Genomic DNA, 24,360 nt, shown 5'->3' on the forward strand with positions numbered 1-24,360 from the left:
CATAATTGTAACAGAAATTGTCATTTCTAAATTGCACACCATTACAGTTATGTTTTACTTGACCTGTGGTGAGAATTAACCAGACTTACTACTGCAAGGACATGACAGAATTGGTATTTATTTATTTTTTAGTCACTGCTATAAAGTCTTAATTTTGCTGTAGTTTGTGCATACTAATTAAAGTTTTTATATATATTTTTATATGTTTCTCTGCACTTTGCACAAATTATCTTTCCAAATATGATGCAAGTATCAAGTAATGTTAAACAGAAGTCCAACTTTTTTTTATTCCTATACGAACAGGAACGCTACTGTTGCACTTTTATTATCTAAGTTTTATTTTTACATCATCAGACATAGCCGTATTTCAGGCAACAACAACGACATGACTTTTATTTTGACATGATTTGTGGAAATCTGAAGCCGGAAGTCGCCGTGAATCGTGAAGTTCTGGGGGAAGCTGCTTGGTCAACTCTTATTCAAAACTTTGTTCAGACTTATTTAACTGCTGTCTTTACAAGCTGAATCTGTAGTTTCCTGACTACTCTTGTTCGTACGGTTTGCGTGGCTTCCAGACGAGTGTGAAGTGGCGTTTAACGTGCTCCTCATGGCATTATTTTGGGCGAGAGAGCAGTAATTCGCAGAGCCCTGTTGATCAGATCAGCCAGAGGTCGCAGAACTGCAGTGTAAGCGGTAAGTTTCCTTCTCCACGCCTTACACACTCACTCTGTCCTCGGCTGTTTACATTCATTTTCATCTGAACTGACACTGAGTGCATTTTTAAACCGCTGATTTCCTTATAAAGGCTTTGCGTCAAACCATAGTGAGCTGTCTAAATAGATTTCTCCTGATATTTTGACTGATTAATAACATCTTTTAAGTTTTCTGTGCCAGGTGTTTACTGTTGATCAGCCTATTGGTTTTCTTTAGGGGTTTTGACCTGATTTGATCACAAACATGATATCAATACATGATAATCAGTGAAAGTATAAACGCCACAAGCAAGGTAATGGGATGGTATGAGACGTTCAAACCAGTGTAAAGTAAATATTTACTTGGAGTACAACCACAATTGTGTATAAAGTTTGATTTTCTTACTAACCCCATGGTTGGTTAAAGTGTGTTACTTTCTGTGCATTACGAAAAACAATGTAAGCAGTAACAGAATAAGGGAAATTGTTCCTTTCCGAAAGATTGATATTTGTTCTCATCTTGTAACCATAAGTTAGTGTATTTATAAAAAAAATAATAATAATAATAAGTGATTATTTGGCATATGAAGTTGCTCTAGAGTTTTCAAATGTGATTTTCTGTTCATTATTTATGGAAGCCTTTTTCCACCATAGGATAAAACACATCTTTTTATTTCACAGTTCTGGCTTTTTTTTCTTACAATTCTGAGTTTATATTCACAATTCAGTCCTTTTTATAATTTATATAAACTTTTCAGAGTTTACATCTCTTTTTTTTCTGCCACAAAATTTAAAAGAAACTATATTTGCAACTTATCTTAAATTTCCGATTTTTTATGTAACCGTTAGGTTTATAAGCAATTTAACATCTCAAAATTCTATTTCAATTATTTGTATTATTTATAAAAAAAAGCAGGCAAAAGCACGCATATGAATCTAAACTGGGTGCTCGACCAAAAAACAAGCAGAAAAATATTTAAATGTAAAGTTGGCAACACAAAAGCTACAAAGGTATCAAAAATGTATTGTTTAAAAACTATCGCATAGTGTATGTGATGTTTCGAGCACGTAGGCTCTTCATCAGACAAATGAACAACACTGATTTTCCAATCTTTATAGGACTACCTCCCAAGTAATTAAAGGTCACATGACCGTGCAATATTATCATGATAACAACTAGTTAGACAAAGAGAAAGACTAAGAAAAAAGAAAATATATATACATGAAACCAAATATAAAGAACTATGCAAAATACAAATCTTAATATATTAATCAACATCAATAAATACCTACCTACGTACATAAATGATAACCACAAAACATTATATAATTCAATATCCTGTGTTTTAAAGAAATCCTCATTTAATCCTCTAGGCGACAACGTGTCCAGTGTATAGATCCAGAAGACCTCCCGCTGTAAAAGTTATTTATTAATATCACCTCTGCAATGCGGATACTTAACCTAAATATTGGATTTTGCCATTACCAATAGGTAGGTTGGACCACACTGGCCGATACCGATTAATTAACCAATAGTTTTTAAAATGGATACTGAAAAAAAAAACTTTATTTACAAAAAGTAGTAGTAGTAGTAATAATAATAACAGTAATAGTAATAGTAAATGTTGAAATTACCACTCTCTAATAAGGCCCTATGAATTTTTCCTAAATTCCCTTTTATTTGAATTTTTCCTAAATTCCCTTTTATTTATTTGCAAATTCTGTTATTGAATTTTTCTGGATTCTGTTTTTTCCATTTTAATTTTACTCCACTCCTTTTTAATAGTTAAATTAAAGTGTATTAATCATAAAGTAAGTCTAATTAAATAAAATCACGAAACTTACACATTTTCAAATAAGTTTAATAAAAGTTTAACAAAAATTACATGATTAGGGCCCTATGAAATGTTTTATTTTTTCTCACCATATTTTTTTATTGTTACCAAATTCTGTTTTAGCATGTCTAATTATTTGAACGCATAAAACAACTTTATTTATTTTTTCTTAAAGAAGCCTAATGATTTTTTTTACCCTCAAAAATTCTGTATTTACATTTTTATTGTTATCAAATCAAGGCGTGACACATTAATTTGAGTACCCATTAGCTGCTTTAGAGGGCACTCCACCCCATACCTTTGCAACTCATTCTGGACTCCATTCCCCATAACCCCTGCCTAGGAACTCATTGTCGGACTCTACCTGCACTCAAAAAAATTACTCTTTAAACTTACTTAAGTCAATTATGGACAGTGGTTCCACACAACCAAATTGTGTTTTGATAACATTAATGGAATTTTTTGAATCTATGCAAACTCCTTGTGTTGTGACAACACAATTGAATGAAGAAGAATCTATGTGAAATAGTAATGTCCAACCAAATCAATTTATTCACTTTGCCTTAACTTAAACCGGTTAAGTTAACTGAACATGTTTTGGTTTATTACAATCTAGCCAATTTTGTTTCACTCTATCAACATAAGGCCTAAAAAAAAAAATTGTTTAATTCCAGTTTCCGACCGACCCTTTCAATTTATGTGCGACCCAAATTTATTTTATGAGACTGGGGAAGAACGGTCTTTCACACATCGTTAATTAAATTACAGTTTCCTTTAAATGCTGTTTTACACTTAAGTAATCTGTTAAAAACCATTAAGTATTGCATCAAAACCCTTTAACTGTCAATTCCTAAAGTGAGCTATTACTTAAGGTTTGGAAATCGTAACATTAAGAGAAACACGGGGGGAGTCAACAATATATCGCGGAACAGAGAGGGCACTGACAACATGCTGACAGACAGGACATTAACATTACCAGCTTACTTTTAATATGAAACAAAGTCTCATTTGGTAATTTCACCTTTCAAATGTGGTCATTTTTTAAAGAAATGTAAACAATAAATACCGTTTTGTGGGTCTTGAATGTGTCAAACAGATCGCTGTAAGTTAGATCATCAGTTAAAACTAACTGATCTTCTCTTGCTTCTAGTTAATTTATAGCATCAAAATCAAATAAACCACATAAATGAACATAACAAAGAATGTTGTTTGACTACAAAAAGATGTCTGTACACTCCGTTTTTCAAGTTCAAATCCTCCATGTTAATCTACTATGAGATCGCCTGTCAAACTCCCGCGAAGGCTTTTTGTGTGTGTGTGTGCGTTTTGCGTGTCTATGGCAACAACGGACTTTAAACGGGAATACAGAATCACTGTCGTAAAAGTACCGGTACACACATTTAAAATCAGCGCGCGTGTGTGTGTGTGTGTGTAAAACCGCCACTGGAGAAAAAAAATAAATCCCTACCGACCAATGACCTCAACTGACAACCAACCGGAACCAAACTTTTTTTTTTTTTTTTAGGCCTAAGGAGGTTTGTTTCAAATTACTCATTTCAATTATGGACAGTGGTTCCACACAATTAGTTCTAGTTACTTTAACTAAATATTTTCTATTTAAAGTTACTCACTTCAACAAAGCATTTTTTTGTGTGATTTGTCTTGTAATGAGTCAAAAGACAAGATGTCACAAATGATCAAAGTGTATTTGTTAAACAAGCAATAAATAATTACACACAGTTACAGTAAATACAGTTTAAACCACATTACAGAATTATAAAAAAAATTACACAAAATAGCAGAAATATCAAACTACTCATTTTCTAACTGGCATTCATGGGTAACCAATCAAACCTTATTCCAGGAACAGGAACTGGCTCCAGAAATAACTTCTTCAGTACTCCAAATGTGTACCTGAGTTCAGGGGGTTGCTCAAGTTCAGTCCATATATCAGTCCCAGAAACATGGTTTTGCAGACTGTAAACTGCTAGGTCCTGAAGAACTTTATCCTTTAAAACTCCAACTTCTGCTGAACTGTCTTCAATGATGCAGCTTCAAATAGATTCCCACGAGTCTTCTTGATCACCTCCTGATTGCTGCCAACGTCTGTATCCTAGAAGTATTTAAAAGGATGGAGAACTCAAATTCTTGTGTATTAACTTTAACAAATCATTTATTAACCTTGAACTCACCATGTACTCCATACTGCTAGGGTCTTCATTTGGATACTTCAATTTCATTAGTCTGAAGATGAAAACAACAAAATTTAGCTTTTGTTTTTTCCCCACTAAAATTACATGGGAAAAAAAGTCAGTCATTCATCTTCTTATGGGAAATACAGGCAAGCAGAAAATGGTACACACATCTGGACCCTGCACGGTAAGCAACAGAACTGGAATATTCACAGACCCAGAAACATAGTAAGGACATCAGTAAAACAGTCCATGTGACATCAGTGTTTCAACCATAATTTTACAAAGCTACAAGAATACTTTTTTGTGCAAACAAAACCAAAACAGCGACTTTATTCAACAATTCTTCTCCAAATCGCATCTTCCACCATTATCAACAGCACGTAAATAATTCATGCGCATGGTGCTGCTGACCTTGATTACACGCAGAGGAAAGCAATGTTCATGCCTCTTGTTACTCTCCATAATGGCGGCATATGTGATTTGGAGAAGAACTGTTGAATAAAATCGCTATTTTTGTTTTCTTTGCACAAAAACCTATTCTTGTACCTTTGTAAAAGTGTGGTTGAAGCATTGATGTCACATGAACTGTTTTACTGATGTCCTTACTATGACTCTGGGAACATTGCAGCCTTTATGGAGGTTCAGAAATCTCTCGCATTTTCATAAAAATATTAGGGATGCACCGATTGACCCGCCATCAATCGGAAACCGGACGGTTTTTGCTAAAAAAAAACCGCGATTGGTAATCGGCCGGTCTTTGGCCTTTTTTTCGGCCGATTTTTCCGGAAGTGCGTCCGCGTGCTCAGACTACGGGTGCTTCTCAATTAGTGATGTGTCGTTCTTGAACGATTCGTTCATTTTGAACGAATCTTTAATGTGACTCGGGAAGAACGAGTCGTCTCGGGGAGTGATTCGTTCAGTCGCGCATGCGCATTATTCTATAGGTTCTGTTCTAGTAGTAGTGATTCACCATACATGTCTATGGATTCACCTGTCAGTCAATGGAGTCTTGAGCCGGAAAGAGAATTGATTAGTTCATAGTTCGGGTGTATCGGGTTTTTGACTCGTTCCTTAATCACGTGACAGCCCCATACGCTAAAACCAATGCAATATGAGCCGGAAAGAGAATTGATTAGTTCATAGTTCGGGTCTTTCGGGTTTTTGACTCGTTCCTTAATCACGTGACAGCCCCATACGCTAACCCAATGCAGTCTGAGCCGGAAAGAGAATTGATTAGTTCATAGTTCGGGTCTTTCGGGTTTTTGACTCGTTCCTTAATCACGTGACAGCCACATACGCTAAAACCAATGCAATATGAGCCGGAAAGAGAATTGATTAGTTCATAGTTCGGGTCTATTGGGTTTTTGACTCGTTCCTTAATCACGTGACAGCCACATACGCTAAAACCAATGCAATATGAGCCGGAAAGAGAATTGATTAGTTCATCTCATGAGTCTTCGGGTCGGGTCGAGTCATTCCTTAATCACGTGACAGCCCCGTACGCTAAAACCATAGACAGTAAAAGAATGCAGTATTGAGTCGGAGAGAGAATTGATTAGTTAATCTTTCGGTTCTTCGGGTTGTTCGTTCTTTTGTCCCGTGATGTGACAACATTGGCTGGAGTAATTATTAAATCAGATTGTCTGTATAAACCATACTTTTGTAACATATGACACTTTATAAACATTAAAAAACACTGTGTACATACTTTTGAATTGTTGTTTATTGTTTATTTTTGTGCCATTAAAGCTTTGTAACAAAGAGGACAACTATTCCAAAATAAATCAAAATAATAAAAAAGTATAATAAAGATAAAACTAAAAGATAATAAAGCCACAGGGTCTAATAACCTTAACAAATGAACTTTAAAAGTACAATATAAAAAAAGAAAAACTAAATATTGCACAACAAGCTTTGCTTTTTTTATATAATAATTTAAAATGAATACATTTTAAAATAAATAACACTTTTGTGCCAAAATAAAAACTTTATATCAAAGAGTATAACTATTCCCCAAATAATTTTAAACCATTTAAATAAAAATAAATGAAAATGAAGAGATACTAAAGCTACGGAGCCTTATAACAATAACAAATTACCTTTAAAATCACAACAACAACAAAAATATTGCACAACAAGCTAGTCTTTTTCTAAATAAATAAAAATAAATAAGCTTTAAAATAAATAACACACTGTGGCTATATTTTTAGGACTTGCTTTAAGGCATGTTTGCATTAAAAAAAACAAGCTCCCTGACCTTGGATGGGCTGAGTCTGTTTCTTCTATCTGAGATAATCTGCCCAGTTTTAGAAAAAATTCTTTCAGATGGCACAGATGTGGCCACAATGCAAAGTCTTGTCTTTGTGACTTCAGAAAGGCTTTTGTATACTGGTGAACATCTCCTCCACCAGGCCAGAGGGTCTGATGTGCGGGGTAAGAGTGGCTCTGCAAGGTAGGCCTGCACCTTTATAGCATCTGAGGTCTTAGAAGAGGTAGCAGAAGGCCTCAAGCTTGCTACCCTCTCGTCAAAGTCTTCCCAAAACATGGCCCCTGCACTGGCAGTAGCACCAGGATCTGAAGTATCCTCCTCACTCTGAGCTGGGTTAAAACTGTTAAAGCTGAAGTTATCATAACCTTAATGTTTTAAACTAACATTAATAATTCAAATTCAAAATTTTATTTGCTTTTAATGTATATGTCATTATGTCCTTTTTTGAGCAATCTTCTTATACATATATTACACCAATATGTCAAGTCTGCCTAGGAAAAGCAATTATTATACTAGCAAACTCAAAATTGGAGTAAAAATGAACAAACTAGTATAAATACTTTTTATTGTAAGCTTGAATTATTATATTATTATATAGCCTAGTGTTTATTTACCGATAGACAGTCAAAAAGACAAATTAATCAATATTTTATTTATAACAGGGTTTTATTTATTTATAAAATAATAACAAACCACAGATCCTCAACAAACAGTAACAAAAACACAGTGACAGAAATAGCGTATGGGTCTGTCACGTGATTAAGGAACGAGTCAAACTCGACCCGAGACCCGAAAGACTCATGAGATGAACTAATCAATTCTCTTTCCGGCTCAAGACTGCGTTAGTTTTGCGTATGTGGCTGTCACGTGATTAAGGAACGAGTCAAACTCGACCCGAAACCCGAAAGACTCATGAGATGAACTAATCAATTCTCTTTCCGGCTCAAGACTGCGTTAGTTTTGCGTATGGGTCTGTCACGTGATTAAGGAACGAATCAAACTCGACCCGAGACCCGAAAGACTCATGAGATCAACTAATCAATTCTCTTTCCGGCTCAAGACTGCGTTAGTTTTGCGTATGGGTCTGTCACGTGATTAAGGAACAAGTCAAACTCGACCCGAGACCCGAAAGACTCATGAGATGAACTAATCAATTCTCTTTCCGGCTCAAGACTGCGTTAGTTTTGCGTATGTGGCTGTCACGTGATTAAGGAACGAGTCAAACTCGACCCGAGACCCGAAAGACTCATGAGATGAACTAATCAATTCTCTTTCTGACTCAAGACTGCGTTAGTTTTGCCCATGTGGCTGTCACGTGATTAAGGAATGACTTAAACCCGAGGACTCTTGTCAGATAAGAGTTGAAGTGAGCTAATCACAGACTGAAGACCCAGGTAAAGAAGGATTTTTTTTTTCTGTATCTTATAGCATTTTAGTTTTGTACTGTTTTTAGTGGGATCAACGTTTGCGTAAGTACTAGATGTGTTGGGGAAGTAACACATAACATTTTCATTACATTTTGCTAAAATGAACGAAATGAACGAAATGACTTGAAAAAAGATTCGTTCATTTTGCTGAACGAGACTCAAAAGTCCGAGTCGGTAAAATGATCCGAACTTCCTATCACTATTCTCAATATCCCTACTCGTCTCCTCGCTCCTCCGTCCTCCATCCTATGACCCGGAAACCGATCGAGCACAGCCATCTTGAAGGACATCTCAATTCTCTAATTGCACCATGAGGAGGCAAGGATCGAGGAGGGAGGAGGCTCCATGAGGAGCGATGAGCGAGGATACACAGGTTTATCCTATGCGGAAGTCTTTTATCGACTTAACGTGACGCACATATAAATTCTCCTCCCCCTTCACATCTGTTGTAATAGTTTTTATTTATATTTTACCTTTTCACTTCAAATAAACCATGCATGTCATATATTTCAAACAGGGCATCTTGCTTTATTAATATTTATTATGAATGTCTTAATTAACAAACTTTAACAACATAAGGGCAGATCCCTTTAATTACAGCTGATGACGCTGAAGGGAGCGAGGATAAATCATTTCACTTGATTCAAGTCCTCCATCCTCACGTCTTTTCCTTGCGTCCTTCCCTCGCATCCTGAAAGGGTGGTGCTAAGACACGAGGAAAGGAAGCGAGGAAAGGAAACGAGGATGCACAAATATGAATTGAGAAGCACCCTACATCTATGAGGGTGAGTAATTAATAGCAGACATCCCAAGTCTCCCGGAAGTTCCGGGAGTCTCCCGCATATTGAAAGCGGCTCCCTGAGACCCGCAAATTAATTAAAATCTCCCGGAAACTATACCGAGCGAGCAAAAGCGCGCATGCGAAACAGATACTGTGTTTCAAACCGTGTAGCGCACGCATGGCAGAGAGGGAGAGGGAGCGAGAGACCTTGCGTGTGTGTGCTAATGTGCGTGTGTAAGAAGCGCATGTAAGACAGAGAGCATCCTGATTGGCCTGTTTCTGCAAATCAACCAATCAATTGTCAGTGTGGGCGGGCTTTTATCTCTTGTCCCGAACAAAATTAATCAGTTATGTCTATCTAGTAGAAACAGGAGCACCATTGCAGAGGGAGAGTGCCACAAAACAAAAAAAGTATAAGACACATTTTACGGCAGACTACACGAAAGTGTACCCCTGTCTTATAGGTGTCAAACATAATGACAGTCTTGCTCAAGCATTGCCCATGGAGGGTTATATGATTGCAAATATATATACAAATATACATCTGCATATTATTCAGGTTAGTTGCCAAGGCTACATGAAAACAACCAACTCCTTAGACCTGTTTAAAGTTGCAATGGAAAATAAATAAAAGCAAAAATGAAAAAAAATAAATTGGGGGGGGGGGGGGTCCTCCCTGAAAGGACTTTTTTCAGGTTGGGATGTCTGTAATAGGGCTGTCACTTTTGTGAAAAAAATCATTTTCGATTATTAAGACATAAGTAATCTCCAAGATTATTTTAAATAATGATTCAATCCATTTCAAACAACTGTTCAAAAAAATTTAACTTTAAACGGACTTGAGAACAGGCCATGTGTCCAGAGCAGAGCGTTTTTTTTATTCACTATATGTCCAGCTGTTGAGAAGACGCGCTCCGACCGCACTGATGTCCCAGGGACACTCAGGTACAGCTGCGCAATTCTCCACCACAGAAGCCGGTCACTGTCAGCTTGCTATATCATAACTCAGAATCTCCTGTAACTAGAAGCGCGAATGAGGCGAATTCGCGTCTACCGCGCCGCGAGACCTCCAGACGCTCTATTCGCTTTTGGCGTGAACGCAGCATAAAAGGTCGCTTTCGACGTCACTGGGTCTTATAGGCTCGTAAAATTGCTGGTATTTTTTGTCTAGCTTTTGCAACGCATACTGCACTTTCGGAATTCTTTTTCTTTTTCTGCTTGTTTGTGAGGTTTGTTACATCTATATTTTTAATTGTTTAATTATTTTAAAATGAATAGTGTACATATTTGGTTAAAATCGATTCCCTATTTTCATTTTAGAAACTTTTTTTGGTTGGTCCGATCGATTGTGCCATCGATTTTCGAACTAAAAGTGACAGCCCTAGTAATTAATGACATGTTTATTTTTGGGTGACCTAGCCAGTTAAACACACCTGAACCAGCTATTTAAGGTTCTTGGGAAGTTTAAAACATTAAAGTATTACTAGAAGTTCCAGGCAGGTGTGTTAGAGCTGAACTCCACAGAACACTGGCTTTCCTAGAGCAGGTCTGGACACCCCTGCCTTGCATCAAAATGAATTGTTTTTGGGAGGCAAATTCATTCATAGTCAGTTTATAGTAATACCACATATTTTGTATTTTTTGTATTAATAAACCTAATCTTAATCTATCTGTCTTTTTTTGTCAATTTACAGTGGCCAGTGAGAGAATAATGTTTTAATACGAGGTTGTGTTGAGTGCAGTTGTTCTTGTTCCACCTGTCTAGTGGGCACCAAGAGGGTTTCAGTATTTGTCCAAGGACTCTTCTTCAGTATGCAAACATCTTCATAAGTTCTGTAGTGCGGATCCAGTTTGGCAAAGACTGTTGATTCTAATGGGCCTATGGTAATTTTGTATGTCTCAAATTCTGCACAAATCTGTAAACACATAAAGTGCAATGTGTTACAAAAAAAAAAAAAAACGTTTAACAGCAAAAACCAATTCAATTATCAAAATATTAAGTGATTTATTTGTGTGAGTGATGAATAGTGTCATGTTTACCATTCCAAAATGGTGAACCTGATTACATATCTGGAGCATTTGTATAATGTGAACAGCTCAGAGTAGTGTCCGGTTTAAAGTCATTGTATGACCACACCGCCATGTTCATAAACAAATCTTCAAATACTTTCACTGTGCTGAGCCAGGGCTCTCCAAACTCGGTCACATTATATGGTTAGACATTTATTTATTATTTAGCTTTTTGCCATTAGTTAAAATATACATATTCTAACAAATAAAGGGAATTACTTCCGCTTTTGAAAGTCATTATGTATTACTAGTATACAATTAATTTATACAAATAAATATATTTTGCACACAAAATGAGAAAAGAGAGAAACTCCTATTCGCCATTTGATTAGCTATAGGAGGAAGTGGCTGAATGACAAATCATTCTGCCTCTTAACATCTCTTATTGTAAGCCATATGTATAATAAAAGTAAAGGTAAGTGATTTAAGTGACGTTTTATTTTTGGATAAACATTTTACTAATAAATACAATCTCTCTTAAAATACCTTATTGGGTTATGATATTTAAAACAGTTTGGTTTGATCTAGCGCAGAACTAAAACTTTAATGAACTATTTCCCACAATTATAAAATAAATGTATGATTAGCTAGCTCCACACTGGAGAGCTGCTTTATAACAGGAAATCACGTTATAATTCTAGCGACACTGACTCTGTATTTTCATGTTTAATATTGAAAAGCTATCTATTGCATAAGGACTGTTATATAAATAAACGTGACTGGACATTTCTTTACTGGAGTGGCTGGAGAACCTCAGAGTTCGTGCAAACATCCACATCGCTGTAATCAAATATGTTCTTAAGAGCTGCTTTTACATCGCGGTCAGTTTTTGTTGTGTTTATGCAGTTATTGAGAGCAAGGCGTGCAGTATATATTTACATATTCATCCAAGGTTCGGATCGGCTCGGTTTGCTCAAACTGAAGTGCTATCTTCTTCTTTTGAATTGAATCAGGAGAGTGTACTACAATCTTGCGCTACAGCGCCACACTGGTCAAACTGCATTATTGGAGGCTTTCACATTAGGCATACGAGATCAAACAACTAACGTTACTCAAAAACATTTGCAGACAATTTTTTTTTATCGTCGACGTTGTCGATAATGTCGACTAATTGTTTCAGCCCAAGTATATATATATATAAGTTACTCAAGTCAATACCTTACAGAGAGTCGTGCGCTTTCACATCTCCCAACCGCTCAAAATCATCTATTAATGGTGCAGTAAACAGATTACACAATACTAGACTGCAAAACAAAAGCACCCCAAAACAGAAACTCTAAGAGAAATTAAAGACTTTGACTTAACACAAGAAAAACTTTAGATTTTCTTACCTGACTGGTACCTCTTGCTCTCCTTCGCACCGTCATCAAATGCGTTGGAAATCGTCACTTCCGTTTTTTTTTTAATTACAAAATTAAACACTTTACGTTAGTTTAACGATTGATAATTAAGTAAAATTGAAAATGAAACATTTTAAGTTGATTAAGCACAATACAATTGTGTTTTGGCGGAAAACTAAATATACTTGTGTTGTTTTAACAAAACATATCTGTGTAAAACGAACAGTGCCACAAATCCATTTTTTTGAGTGTGTTTCCTATCAGGAGGACTATAAAGATTGCACACATTCTCACTCACATTGCTGAGTACTGTTTGTATGTTCATTCCTCGCCAGCCATTGTTCCCGTGCTTTTCGTTGCTTCCTTGCCTTGCCTTAGTGTTTTGCGTTGGACTGTTTATCTAGTTTTTGATTGTTTGCTGCCTGCCCGTTTTGAGGGACATTGAAATAGTTTGAATGAAACATTGGCACATTATAGAGAGTGATCCCAATCTCAAGATAGCAGGTTGACGATTTTAGGTGCTGCACTATGTCTTCCAGAATTTTGCTATCAATTGCTTCAAAAATCGACATAGTATCTTTTTTATATTGTGGTCTAATCTGTCTGACCTCTGCATTACTTGAGGATGTGCTAATTGCCTTCCTGATATTGATGATCTTCTCAGAAAAGAAGGATGCAAACTCATTGCATTTGCTGTCTGATAGCATTTCACTGGGAATCTGACTTGGGGGGGTTTGTCAGTCTCTCAACAGTGGCAAAAAGAGTACGAGTGTTATTTAAGTTACTGTTTATAAGGTTTGAGAAGAAATTCTGTCTAGCTGTGGCTAGTTTCACATTAAAAGCATGAAGGCTGTCTTTGTAGATGCTATTGTGAATTTCAAGTTTTGTCTTCCGCCACATCCGCTCTGCTTTTCTGCATTGTCTTTTCATAGTCTGAGCTGCTGTTGATCTTCTCCAAACTGATTTCTGTCTGTTTGTTTTCTTTCTGATTATTATTGGAGCAATATCATCAATAACATTCTTAACTTTTGAGTTGAATGAATCAAGCAGAGTATCAACAGAGTCTGCAGAAATGCTTGGTGTTAAAGATATAGCCTCCATAAATAGTACACTTGTGTTCTCGTTAGGGGTGCACCGAAATTTCGGCCGCCGAAAATTTTCGGCCGAAATGGCATTATCGGTTTCGTGCCGAAATAAAAAAAAACAGCTGAAAACGTAAACCGAAAATGAATGTCACCCGCCCCTCCCATCCGTGCACAAGCGCTTAGGTTTCACTCACGGTCGAGCTGTTATCACGCGTCTGCCTATCAAAGATTAAGCATGTCAAAGGGCTGTCACAATCAAAAAAAGCTTGTCACAAAAGCTGCACAATCGATCGGACCAACCAACACAAGTTTCGAAAACGAAAATAGGGAATCGATTTTAACGGCCTTCTCTCGGAGCGCGTCCAGCTCGCCCACTATACGCTCGCAACGAACGCGCGTCACGCAGCAACTGCAGGTTCTGACACACACACACACACACACACACACACACACACACAGCCTATTAGTGCATAATATCAATGTAGCCTACAGTAATGTTTTTCATTGATGTTATGGCAGTCCACATTGCTGACTTGTGCTCGTCTCAAGCGCCCTCTTTACGTTGGCCCTAATGCCTGTTTAGTTGTCAGTGGATTTGCCTATATTTGGCGTTGAAAAACGGATCAACGCCAAATATAGGCAATTTACTAACGATTCAATGAACACTTTGCCTATGTCTCAAAAATCGAACAGGATATTTTTTTCACAAAAGTGACAGCCCTATACGAGAGGACACCAAAGTTGCAATATGTAGCATTTGTTCTGCAAAAATCTCCAAAATTGTGGATTTTTTTTTTGCACAATTTTTAAAAAACTATTTTATTTGATGGAACATAAAACTTGAAGAATAATTATTATTTATATTTATTGTTAAAAATATTTTATGTTTTATGTAACTGTTAATAAAAGTTTGATTATTATATTGTGATTTTTCAATTCAGATCCATTAAATCCAAGCAATATATATATATATATATACGTTTTTAAAAGAAGCCATTTTCGGCTTCAGTTTCGGTTTTCGGCCAAGTGCATCCTAAATTTTCGGTTTCGGTGCAGAATTTTCATTTCGGTGCATCACTAGTTCTCGTTAATGCATCTCCTTCTGACAGAGACCGATCTAGATTCAGTTGTAGCAGACATCAAAATATCAAAGAAAATACAGAAGTGATCAGATAGTGCTATGTCCTTAATAACAATGGATGAAATGTTTAGACCCCTACTGATGATTAAGTCTAGAGTGTGTCCACCTTTGTGTGTGGGTCCATGCACATGCTGAGTCAGGTCAAAAGTGTTTAGAACCGTTATCATTTCTTTTGTAGTTTTGTTTTCTGAATTATCTATGTGAATATTAAAATCCCCTGCAATAGCAAAACAGTCAAACTCTGAGAAAATCATTGATAACATTTCTGTGACCTCTTCAACAAAGGCTGGAGAGTATTTTGGAGGCCTGTAAATAATAATAAACAGAATGCGTGGAGCACCTTTCAGCACAATCCCTAGATATTCAAAAGACAAGTACTGACCAAATGACACTTGCTTGCATTGATAGACATCTTTAAATAGAGCAGCTACACCCCACCTCTCCTAACAGTCCTGCAGACACTCATGTAAGTGAAGTTAGGAGGGGCTGCTTCATTAAGGACTGTTGCATTGCAGCTGTCTTCAAGCCATGTTTCGTTTAGAAACATAAAATCCAGATTGTTTGTGGTTATAAAGTCATTGATTAGAAATGATTTATTCTTTAGTGAGCGAATGTTTAAAGATGCTAACTTGATGGCTGTGCTTTGTGTCTTTACATCAATTTTAGTTTGATGCATAATAGGCCGCAGATTAGATGAGTTTGCCCTTCGGCTTGAGATGGCCTTAGACTTTCTATCACGTGATAAAACTGAAATAGAGAAAGCTACAGGCACACTGGGTTCCCACTTGTTCAGTAGGCATTTGTGAATGTTGCTGTTATTATAGCGGGGACCCGACACATCACTGAGAGCTGCTATCAGTTGTTTTTGGTTCACCTTCAGCAGATAGAGGGTTTGGGCCCTGGCGTTGTGGCAGTGGTCGAAGAGCTCTCGCAGGAGCAGGGACCACAGGCTTTGGTGGTTTTGGGGCCTGCCGTTTTTTTTGTGATATCTGCGGGCTTGCAGCAAATGAGTGAGAGAGTTTAGTCCCAGCATACACCAATTCCTCCATTTTCTATGAGAAGCACAGAGGTGGAGATGCTGGAGAAAGTGATAATGTGTCTGGTGAGATGGGCTGTGTCTCTGGTGTTTCCGGTGGCTGCGATATGTTGTCCTTTCTTTCCCTGGCTGTTTTCCAGAAAGTCATCCCTGGGTGCTGAATCTTGTAGCTGTTTTGATACGTCACAGTCAGTCTGTGAGGAGCTCTGTGGGCAGGGCTCAGCCGGGATAGTGTCCATGAGCAGTGCTTGTTTTGGCTGTGTGGTGTTATCAGTGTCCTTGTGGGATATATCAACCACATGATGACTCGGACCCGGTGTGTGTGTGCTGAATGGATTGACACACTCTGCTGAAGGATGACGGAGGAAAAAGTAGATATTGTCCTTAAACACTCTAGCACCAAGTTTGTTTGGGTGGACGCCATCCGGTTTAAACAATTGTCTATGGCCCCAGAAAAGATTGAAGTTGTCAATGAAATTCACTCCTTTTATATTACAAGATCTTTGTAGCCATGTGTTCAGCCCAAGCAACCGTGAAAACATATTTGTTCCCCTTGCTGGGAGTGGTCCACTGATGAACGACTGAACTTTGAGTCTTCGAAGTGTTTCAAAGAGTTCACTGAAGTCCTTCTTAAGGAGTTCTGACTGCTCTTTGCGAATATCATTCTTCCCCACATGGATGATGATTCGATTTGCAGTCTTGTGCTTCATCAGAATGTTCTTAAGTTCCTTGTTCACATCAGAGACCGTTGCTTGAGGAAGGCAGCATGTTGTTGTAGTCTTGCTACGGATGTTTCTGATAACAGAGTCACCCACTATCAGAGTCTTTGACTCGGCTGCGCTCTGAGCTGAATGCCGCTGTCTGCTCGTCCTTGAGCGCCTGTTAGTAGCGATGTTAGCTGCTGGCTGATCAGATCCATCTTTAAATACATTTGGGGATTCCTCACCCACATTCATTAATGCTTCAAATCTGTTCTCAAGATGTATAGGGGGTGGTTGAATGCCAGTATTCACAAGCCTTGTCATAGTCGAATCTGGGGTAGAGGAAGCTACGGCAGCAATACGAGAAACTCGTGACAATCTGATATTTCGTGTTCCTTTGGGTCTCGCTCCCTGTTTGTGCCATCGATTAGTGTGATGATCAGTTTCGGCTTGTTCCTCTACACTTGGTATAAACTGTTGAGATTCATAAGATTCGTGGGACTCACCGGCTGTATGCTGAGAAGGTCCATGACGACGGTCTGCTAAGTGTTCCGTCTGTTTTGGAATTCCAGCAAGTAACTTTGTTTCAAGAATCACAATCCTTTGTAGAAGTTTGCAGCAGTTCATGCAACAAGTAGATCCAACAGGAGGCATTTTTTCTCTCTTCTATTTGAATGTAGGCAGTTGTTTTCCCCTCTCTGGAATGTAAGCTGCTGGCAGTGGGAGGCAAAGTTTTCTTTTTGTAGTATTATTCCAGTCCCAAAGAGTTTTTAGTTTTAGCGTTTGTGCCAAAAAATCAGTTTTTTGAGCACTGTGCTGATCTGCTGATGTAGAAATCTTAGAAAAATCTGAGAAAAGTACAGAAATAAGAAGCAAAGCGCAGAGCAGTAAGCTAGAATGTCCGAACGGTAGCAAAGCCGGAGTAATCAGATGATCAACGCACATATACTCAAATTCATTTTTTGTCAACACACCTAAATCAACGAATAATTTTCAAGTATTGTATACAAATGTTTTGAACTGAGCCAAAGGATTTGTACACAATATTTGTTAAAAAATGAATTAGAAAGTTGTCTGTGAATTTCAAATTCATACTTTATTCAATCTAAAATAACCACTGCTCCACCGGTGTTGCCGACTTTACAATTTGCAGAAACCAGCTTCCATAGTTCACAACCCATTTTACTTCTGTAATGTGTGTTTTACTTTTATATCCGGGCTGAATGTGAGTTTGCTGGTTGGCTGTTGGTTAACATTATCCAATTGGCCACACAGTGACGTCAGTGGAAAAGGGAAAGTTGTTGAAGAGGAAGAGCATGTAATTAAATTTTTCTTTTCTTTAGATCAATGTGCTCAGATGCATAGCTTACCATTTTGATTAAACATGCATGTGTAATATCTTAAATTGATAAAAGTAAAAAAAGATGTTTTGAGCTGAAATCTGTGTCTCAGGTCTAGGTTGAGCATGTAAAATGTCAAGTAAACAGCTCCGGGGGTCAGTGACCTCTGCTTCTCTCTCAGGTTTATGTTTTTTCCTGGCTGTACTCTGAGAATGACTTTGACATTTAGCCATTCTATAAATAGATTGTGGGGTAATGTTTGCAGAGGGGGATGCTTTCTTAAAGAAACTGTTATTACTGTCGTGATGTCAATGGTCATATTACAGTGGGGAAATTGTTGAATAGCCTCCAGAATGAGTCATAAAAATGAGAAGGTACATAAGACAACATTTTATCATTCACTGTGCAATATCCTGTTAATTCACTGTCTGTAAACTGTCACCCTGACAACTGCTGAACCCTGCATAAAGCTTTGCATGCATGGGTGCTGTGGTCAAGTCGTGAATGAACCATGTTGCTGTTTTAATTCATTTGTTGATTCATGATTACTTTTTTGCTTTGGCTGTATATAATTTAACCTTGTGTGTTTTTGTGAAACTTTTATAAGCTCATCTTGTCCAGGATTCCCTCGAAGAAGAGATTTTCTTTTATCTCAGTGGGACATTTCTGGAAAAATAAAGGATACAATTAATAAATCAAGTGGAGCATGGGAGCATGTTACTTTTCTTAGCATCTCAGAGACGAGACGACTGAAATAATTCTGTATAATTTATTGTTAAGTTTGGGGGTCAGTGACAGTGTCAATTATCTAATTAACAAGTTAAATTACCAGCCCTAAAAAAATATATATATATGAATATAATATATATATATATATATATATTAGGGCTGGTAATTTAACTTATTAATTAGATTAATTATGGAGAAAAACAACAGCGTTAAAATTATTAACACATTTAACGCACTTACCCTGTCCCAGGCCTATGTGGATCATCTGCCATTTCATACAGTCCATTGATGACTAATATGAGGCAGGGCAACAAATTACTGCATGATGGAGCCTAGAGAATATCCATAAAATTCAAGATATGGGGCAAAATGCCCGTTTGAGATTGTGTCTCATATTTACATCACATAGTTAAGAAATAGCAAACGAAAAGTAGACTAAGTGCAATATCAAAAGAGTGCAAATGTGACACTCCTGTTATACAAAAGGTCATTAAGAAATTAATATTGTGTTATTTTAGACACAATGTGGAATTTGGTGAACCATTTGGCGCGTTGAACAATTGGCCATGCGTTGGCTTTGAAGTGGCGCTGCACAGACCGATCGGTGTTTGACATCAAAGTACCGCGAGAGCGATTCAAAAGCACAAGGAGTCGTCTGCTCTCTGAGCTCTTGCGGTTCTTTGATGTCACACACCGATCGGTCAGATGGTGACGACCCGCTTCAAGTCGAACAAGCCTAATGATTCAATGAAACATTCATAAAGAACCATTTACTTCACTACTGAATGAATCAGCCATTTGAACGAATCAAACGAATTCATAAATGACTCAATGACTTAATCATTAAAACATTTACCACCACCTACTTACCCTAACATTCTTACGAACTTCGTGAAATTTATCTTAAGAAATTTCTTAATTTATTTCTTAAGAAGATTTTTGTGTATCCGGCCCCAGTTCTTTTAAATGATAATAATATTTCACAATGGTACTGTTTTTACTGTATTTTTGATCAAATGTGCATCTTTGGTGAATGTAAGGCTTCTTTGAAAAACCAACCCTAAACTTTTAAATGGTAGTGTGTTTTATTACTCTGATAAACTCTTTCGGTTTAGGCAAAAATTCTAACATTGCCAAAGCAGTAACAAACTAGTATACAAACACAGACAATTTGTGATATTTATTTGTATGTCAATCTGTTTGTGAGTACTAAAGTGTTATTTACTATATGCTTGTGCATTCTATCTGTCTCTCTCTCTCACAGGTGGTCTCTCAGGACTGTAAGATGACGGAGTATAAGTTAGTTGTTGTGGGAGCAGGTGGTGTTGGGAAGAGTGCTTTAACCATCCAGCTCATTCAAAATCATTTTGTGGATGAATATGACCCTACTATTGAGGTACATAATTACTTGAACTGTCAAAGCTGCATTTATTTGATGAAAACACAGTAAAAACAGTAATATTGTTAAATATTATCACAATTTCAAATAACTATTTTCTGTTTTAATATATTTTAAAATGTAATGTATTCCTGTGATGCAGAGACAAATTTTCTGCATCATTACTCCAGTCTTCAGTGTCACGTGATCCTTCAGAAATCATTCTAATATAATGATTTGCCGCTCAAGAAACATTTCTTATTATTACCAATGTTGAAAAGAGTGGTGCTGTTTAATATTTTTGTGGAACTGTGACAATAAAAAAAAAAAAACATTTGTGACATTTGTTTGAAATATAAATATTTTGTAACATTACAAATGTCTCTTTTGATCAATTTAGTGCATGACCCTAAATTTTTAGAATGTACTAGTGGACTTCTCATATTTGATATTTAACACATGACCATCATCATGGCCTGCATTGAATATTTAATTAGAATAGGATATATGTATACCGTATTTTTCGGACTATAAGTCGCATCAGTCCAAAAATATGTCATGATGAGGAAAAAAACATGTATAAGTCGCATTTATTTAGAACCAAGAACCAAGAGAAAACATTACCGTCTACAGCCACGAGAGGGCGCTCTGTCTTCAGTGTAGACTACAGGAGCACTGAGCAGTATAGAGCACCCTCTCGCGGCTGGAGACGGTAATGTTTGCTCTTGGTTCATTTCTCTCGGTTCATGTCAAATTAATTTAGATAAATAAGTCGCACCTGACTATAAGTCACAGGATCAGTCAAACTATGAAAAAAAGTGCGACTTATAGTCCGGAAAATACGGTATACGTCCATTACTCTAATGTTTAGTTTGAGTCATGTAATCATGAGACTGTCAGGCTATATGCAGATTTCCACTGCTAATCATGTCCGTGTCTTCAGGACTCTTACAGGAAGCAGGTGGTGATTGACGGTGAGACGTGTCTGCTGGACATCCTGGACACTGCAGGTCAGGAAGAGTACAGCGCAATGAGGGACCAGTACATGAGGACAGGAGAGGGTTTCCTCTGTGTCTTTGCCATAAACAACCTCAAATCCTTCGCCGATGTGCATTTGTACAGGTCCGTATACTTATATACCATATACTTATAAAGTTAATAAAAAGAAATTTGCAAAAAAAAAATGTAGGAAAATAATTAAAGATTATTTTCAATGCTCATTCGGACCCTCTGTTTTTAAGGGGTGTGTCGGTAATCAGCCACTGTTATGATTGGCTAACGTCATTGCATAGGAAACTGTATCAGTGCCCCCTCACTATGGCATGTGTGTTTTGACAACATAATAAAAATAAAATGGTAATTTCCTGACAAAGCAAGCATTATGTAATCATTTACTTCCAGATTGATACAGCTGCAGTGAAATCTAGTACCGCTTCATCTTTCAACTATCGTTTTTTTGTAAACTCCCCATGACACTGTGCCTTGTTTACAAAACATAATGCTCTAAATAATTGTATGATGCGATCTAGGATGCAATTGAAACTGAAAATTGAAAACTCTCCACTTGTTCCTTATGCTGGGATCCTTCTTATATCTGCACAAAGACACGAACGATCTATTTAACCCAAACGTGTCAAAGTAAACGTTCATTCATTTCAGTTGTCCTTTTAACGACAGACTCAAGAGCGTGGAGTGTCTATGCTAAATGCTAAATGCGAGTGTCACGTCGCATAATCAAGTGTCAGCCGTTCAGTGATTGAACACTAGAAGGATGGTGGCCTTTATGCAAATGTTTGCAGCCCTGTGACATCATCATGCCCCCACAGATCCGAACGAGCTGTTTTTGGAGCTTAATGAAATAAATGCTTTGTTAATAATGAGGAGGATTTTTTTTAAGCTATGAAACTTACATGTTTTAATGGTACAAAGACATCCTATTTGGCAAATTTGATTTCTCGTGCCATGACCCCTTTAAGCAAGTGGATGAAGTGCAAGACATATCAGTAATGTCATAATTTCTCTTATAAATATGGCGTATTTGTAATATGTTTTTCACAAAGTTTGTAATATGGTAATGTGCTTTTAGAGAACAGATCAAGCGCGTGAAGGACTCCGATGATGTTCCCATGGTCCTAGTAGGGAACAAGTGCGATTTGGCCAGAACGGTGGACACCAAGCAAGCTCAGGAACTTGCCAGAAGCTACGGCATTGAGTTTGTAGAAACTTCTGCCAAGACCAGACAGGTGGGCAAAGACTTTTCGTCAGTTCTCTGCTTTTCATGAAACCGTTTGTGTATTAGTGTAGCTTGCTTATATTCACTTTATTGTCAGGTGATGGCTTTTACTGTAATATCAAACCAAGCATAACTCTTCAATGCTAAAAAATATCCTTTGTCTATTTTTGTTTTTCAGGGGGTTGAGGACGCTTTTTACACCCTCGTCCGTGAGATCCGACATTATCGCATGAAAAAGCTCAACAGCAGAGAAGACAGGAAGCAGGGCTGTCTGGGTGTGTCCTGTGAAGTCATGTGACTGCACTGCCTCCCCCTTTGTTTTTTGTTTTATTAGCAGTGTGTTGACCAGGCAGCTAGAAGCCACGTGACTGCGTGTGTGCAGAGTTCGCCCTCTGCTGGCTGAAAGGGATTCATGCACAACTGGTCATCATTCCTGTTGGCCTGCTGTAATAGAAAAATGAGGCCTTTGGACATTTACATGTTTCAACAGAGGCTCGTTTGTCTCATTTAGTACTTGGGTTTTCCCTGTTCATTGGGAAGAAAAATGTAAACAGGCATTGAGTTCTTCTTTCTTGGCTTCTGAGCTGTTATGAACACAACAACACATTGGCGTTGATGAACATAAATTCTAAATTGCAGAATGGTGCATCTCATAAAAACATGCCCACGTTTCACCACAAAATTTTAAGAATTAAGAAATTATGTATTGAAGCTTTTTTCACGTTTTAACATTTTCATAGACATCCCTCCCAGAAATTCTCATCGTTAATGCATCCAAATGTTTTATTTGTAATTCCCATTATTCACATTGGTGATACCCATTGTTGTGATGCAGTACATTTTACTGTAATATAGCCTAAATATACTATGATGCATAAATACTTCAGTTTTTTCTCTAATGAGAATGTGCTTAATTGTCAAAAAATGTGACAATTACTTGTAACTTGTAAACTTGTAATAGTCATATAAATATTATTAAAATTGTCCACCCAAAATCTCAGACCTGAAAAGAGAGAACATGAAATGCCCTTTAATCTTAATCCGTAGGTCAATGCTCAGGAATACTGTGAACGCAGAAGATCTTCAGAAATGTATGGGATTATTTCTATTTCTTTCTTTCCCTTTTGCCTTTCTTTTCACCCTTTTTTATTTTTTTGTTGTAGCCAAAGAGATTGTTTAGCATTTACTTTTACCATTTTGTCTCATATACTGTAGTTCTTCACTCTAGAGTCTAGAGTTTTTTTATCCTCTTTGCTGTCAGATGTTAATTGCATATTTTGACACATAATACATAATGAATAGAATGACTTGGTTTAGATACAAAAAAAATCAGATTTCCCACATCGGATGCGATGGATCTTACTTAAAGGGCCTTTTGAATCTTGGTGCTGCTGGTGTAAAGCGCATGCCAAATCTGTGTGCCACCTTCTGCGTCCTGTATAGCATGACATCTTTTAGCCCATGTTAAATAATGTCTTAAATTTTCATATGGAAGCTGTAAAAATGCATTTAGCTGGGATTTTAACAGACTACAGTAAGGTTTGCTGCGATGTTTATTTTCAAGTCTGTTCAGTGAAGTTTTATCAAGACTTTAAAACTATTATTGGTGTTGACTATTGTGTTATTTATAAGGCATTTATATGAACCTGTGCCTGATTTCATTAACAGTGAAATCTGAAAACATGTTCCCATTAATTGTACTGTTTGCGTTTGGCCTTCCGTCTTTGCTTTAACAGAGGCAGGATGTTTTCTATAGAATACAAACCAAGTTTGCCATTACATTAACAATCCTTTCTTTATCAGCTATATGAAAACTATATTATTATAATTTTTTTTACTATCTTATTACTATCTCAGACTTTAGTCTTTAGTCAGAAAATTGTGAAACAAACATTTCATGTCTTTTCTTGGGGTGGAAATATGTTTATCAGATGTTTAATGTGCCTATCATATTACAACAAGTTTTACCAGTAAATTAATTGAAAACTGAGCATATTGTGTGTATTTCTCCTACATATCCATGGATGTACGAGTGTATATGTGTGTGCGTGCGTGTGTGTGTGTGTGTGTGTGTAAATAGATACTTACATAATATCACTCTTTCCCAT

At 37.0% G+C, this 24,360-nt stretch overlaps 1 protein-coding gene and 1 long non-coding RNA gene across 3 annotated transcripts; one reads left to right on the forward strand and one right to left on the reverse strand.

The window, feature by feature from the left end:
• Positions 1-415: 415 nt before the first annotated feature.
• Positions 416-24,242, forward strand: LOC132098022 (GTPase NRas-like). The gene is made up of 5 exons (XM_059504110.1): positions 416-693; positions 19,906-20,037; positions 20,963-21,141; positions 22,106-22,262; positions 22,431-24,242. Exons 2-5 carry the CDS (start codon positions 19,927-19,929, stop codon positions 22,548-22,550), a joined length of 567 nt encoding a protein of 188 aa, XP_059360093.1. The 5' UTR covers positions 416-693; positions 19,906-19,926; the 3' UTR covers positions 22,551-24,242.
• On the reverse strand, positions 4,351-12,864 carry LOC132097236 (uncharacterized). Of its 2 annotated transcripts, XR_009422700.1 has the most exons (5): positions 12,601-12,864; positions 10,957-11,115; positions 10,684-10,761; positions 4,720-4,771; positions 4,351-4,640 (listed from the first exon to the last, which is right to left on the reverse strand). It is a non-coding gene; the product is annotated as an uncharacterized LOC132097236 (long non-coding RNA). The 2 variants fall into 2 exon arrangements; XR_009422699.1 differs by lacking the exon at positions 12,601-12,864 and having other exon boundaries at positions 10,957-11,345.
• Positions 24,243-24,360: the final 118 nt, after the last annotated feature.

Source organism: Carassius carassius, chromosome 21 (genome assembly GCF_963082965.1).
Source record: "Carassius carassius chromosome 21, fCarCar2.1, whole genome shotgun sequence".
Taxonomy (NCBI): domain Eukaryota; kingdom Metazoa; phylum Chordata; class Actinopteri; order Cypriniformes; family Cyprinidae; genus Carassius; species Carassius carassius.

Excerpts from the sequence above, each read along its gene's own strand:
- LOC132098022 (XM_059504110.1), top strand. The coding sequence starts at position 19,927 with ATGACGGAGTATAAGTTAGTTGTTGTGGGAGCAGGTGGTGTTGGGAAG. Across the intron at positions 20,038-20,962 it reads AATATGACCCTACTATTGAG|GACTCTTACAGGAAGCAGGT; the intron begins GTACATAATTAC and ends CCGTGTCTTCAG. Across the intron at positions 22,263-22,430 it reads CTTCTGCCAAGACCAGACAG|GGGGTTGAGGACGCTTTTTA; the intron begins GTGGGCAAAGAC and ends TTTGTTTTTCAG.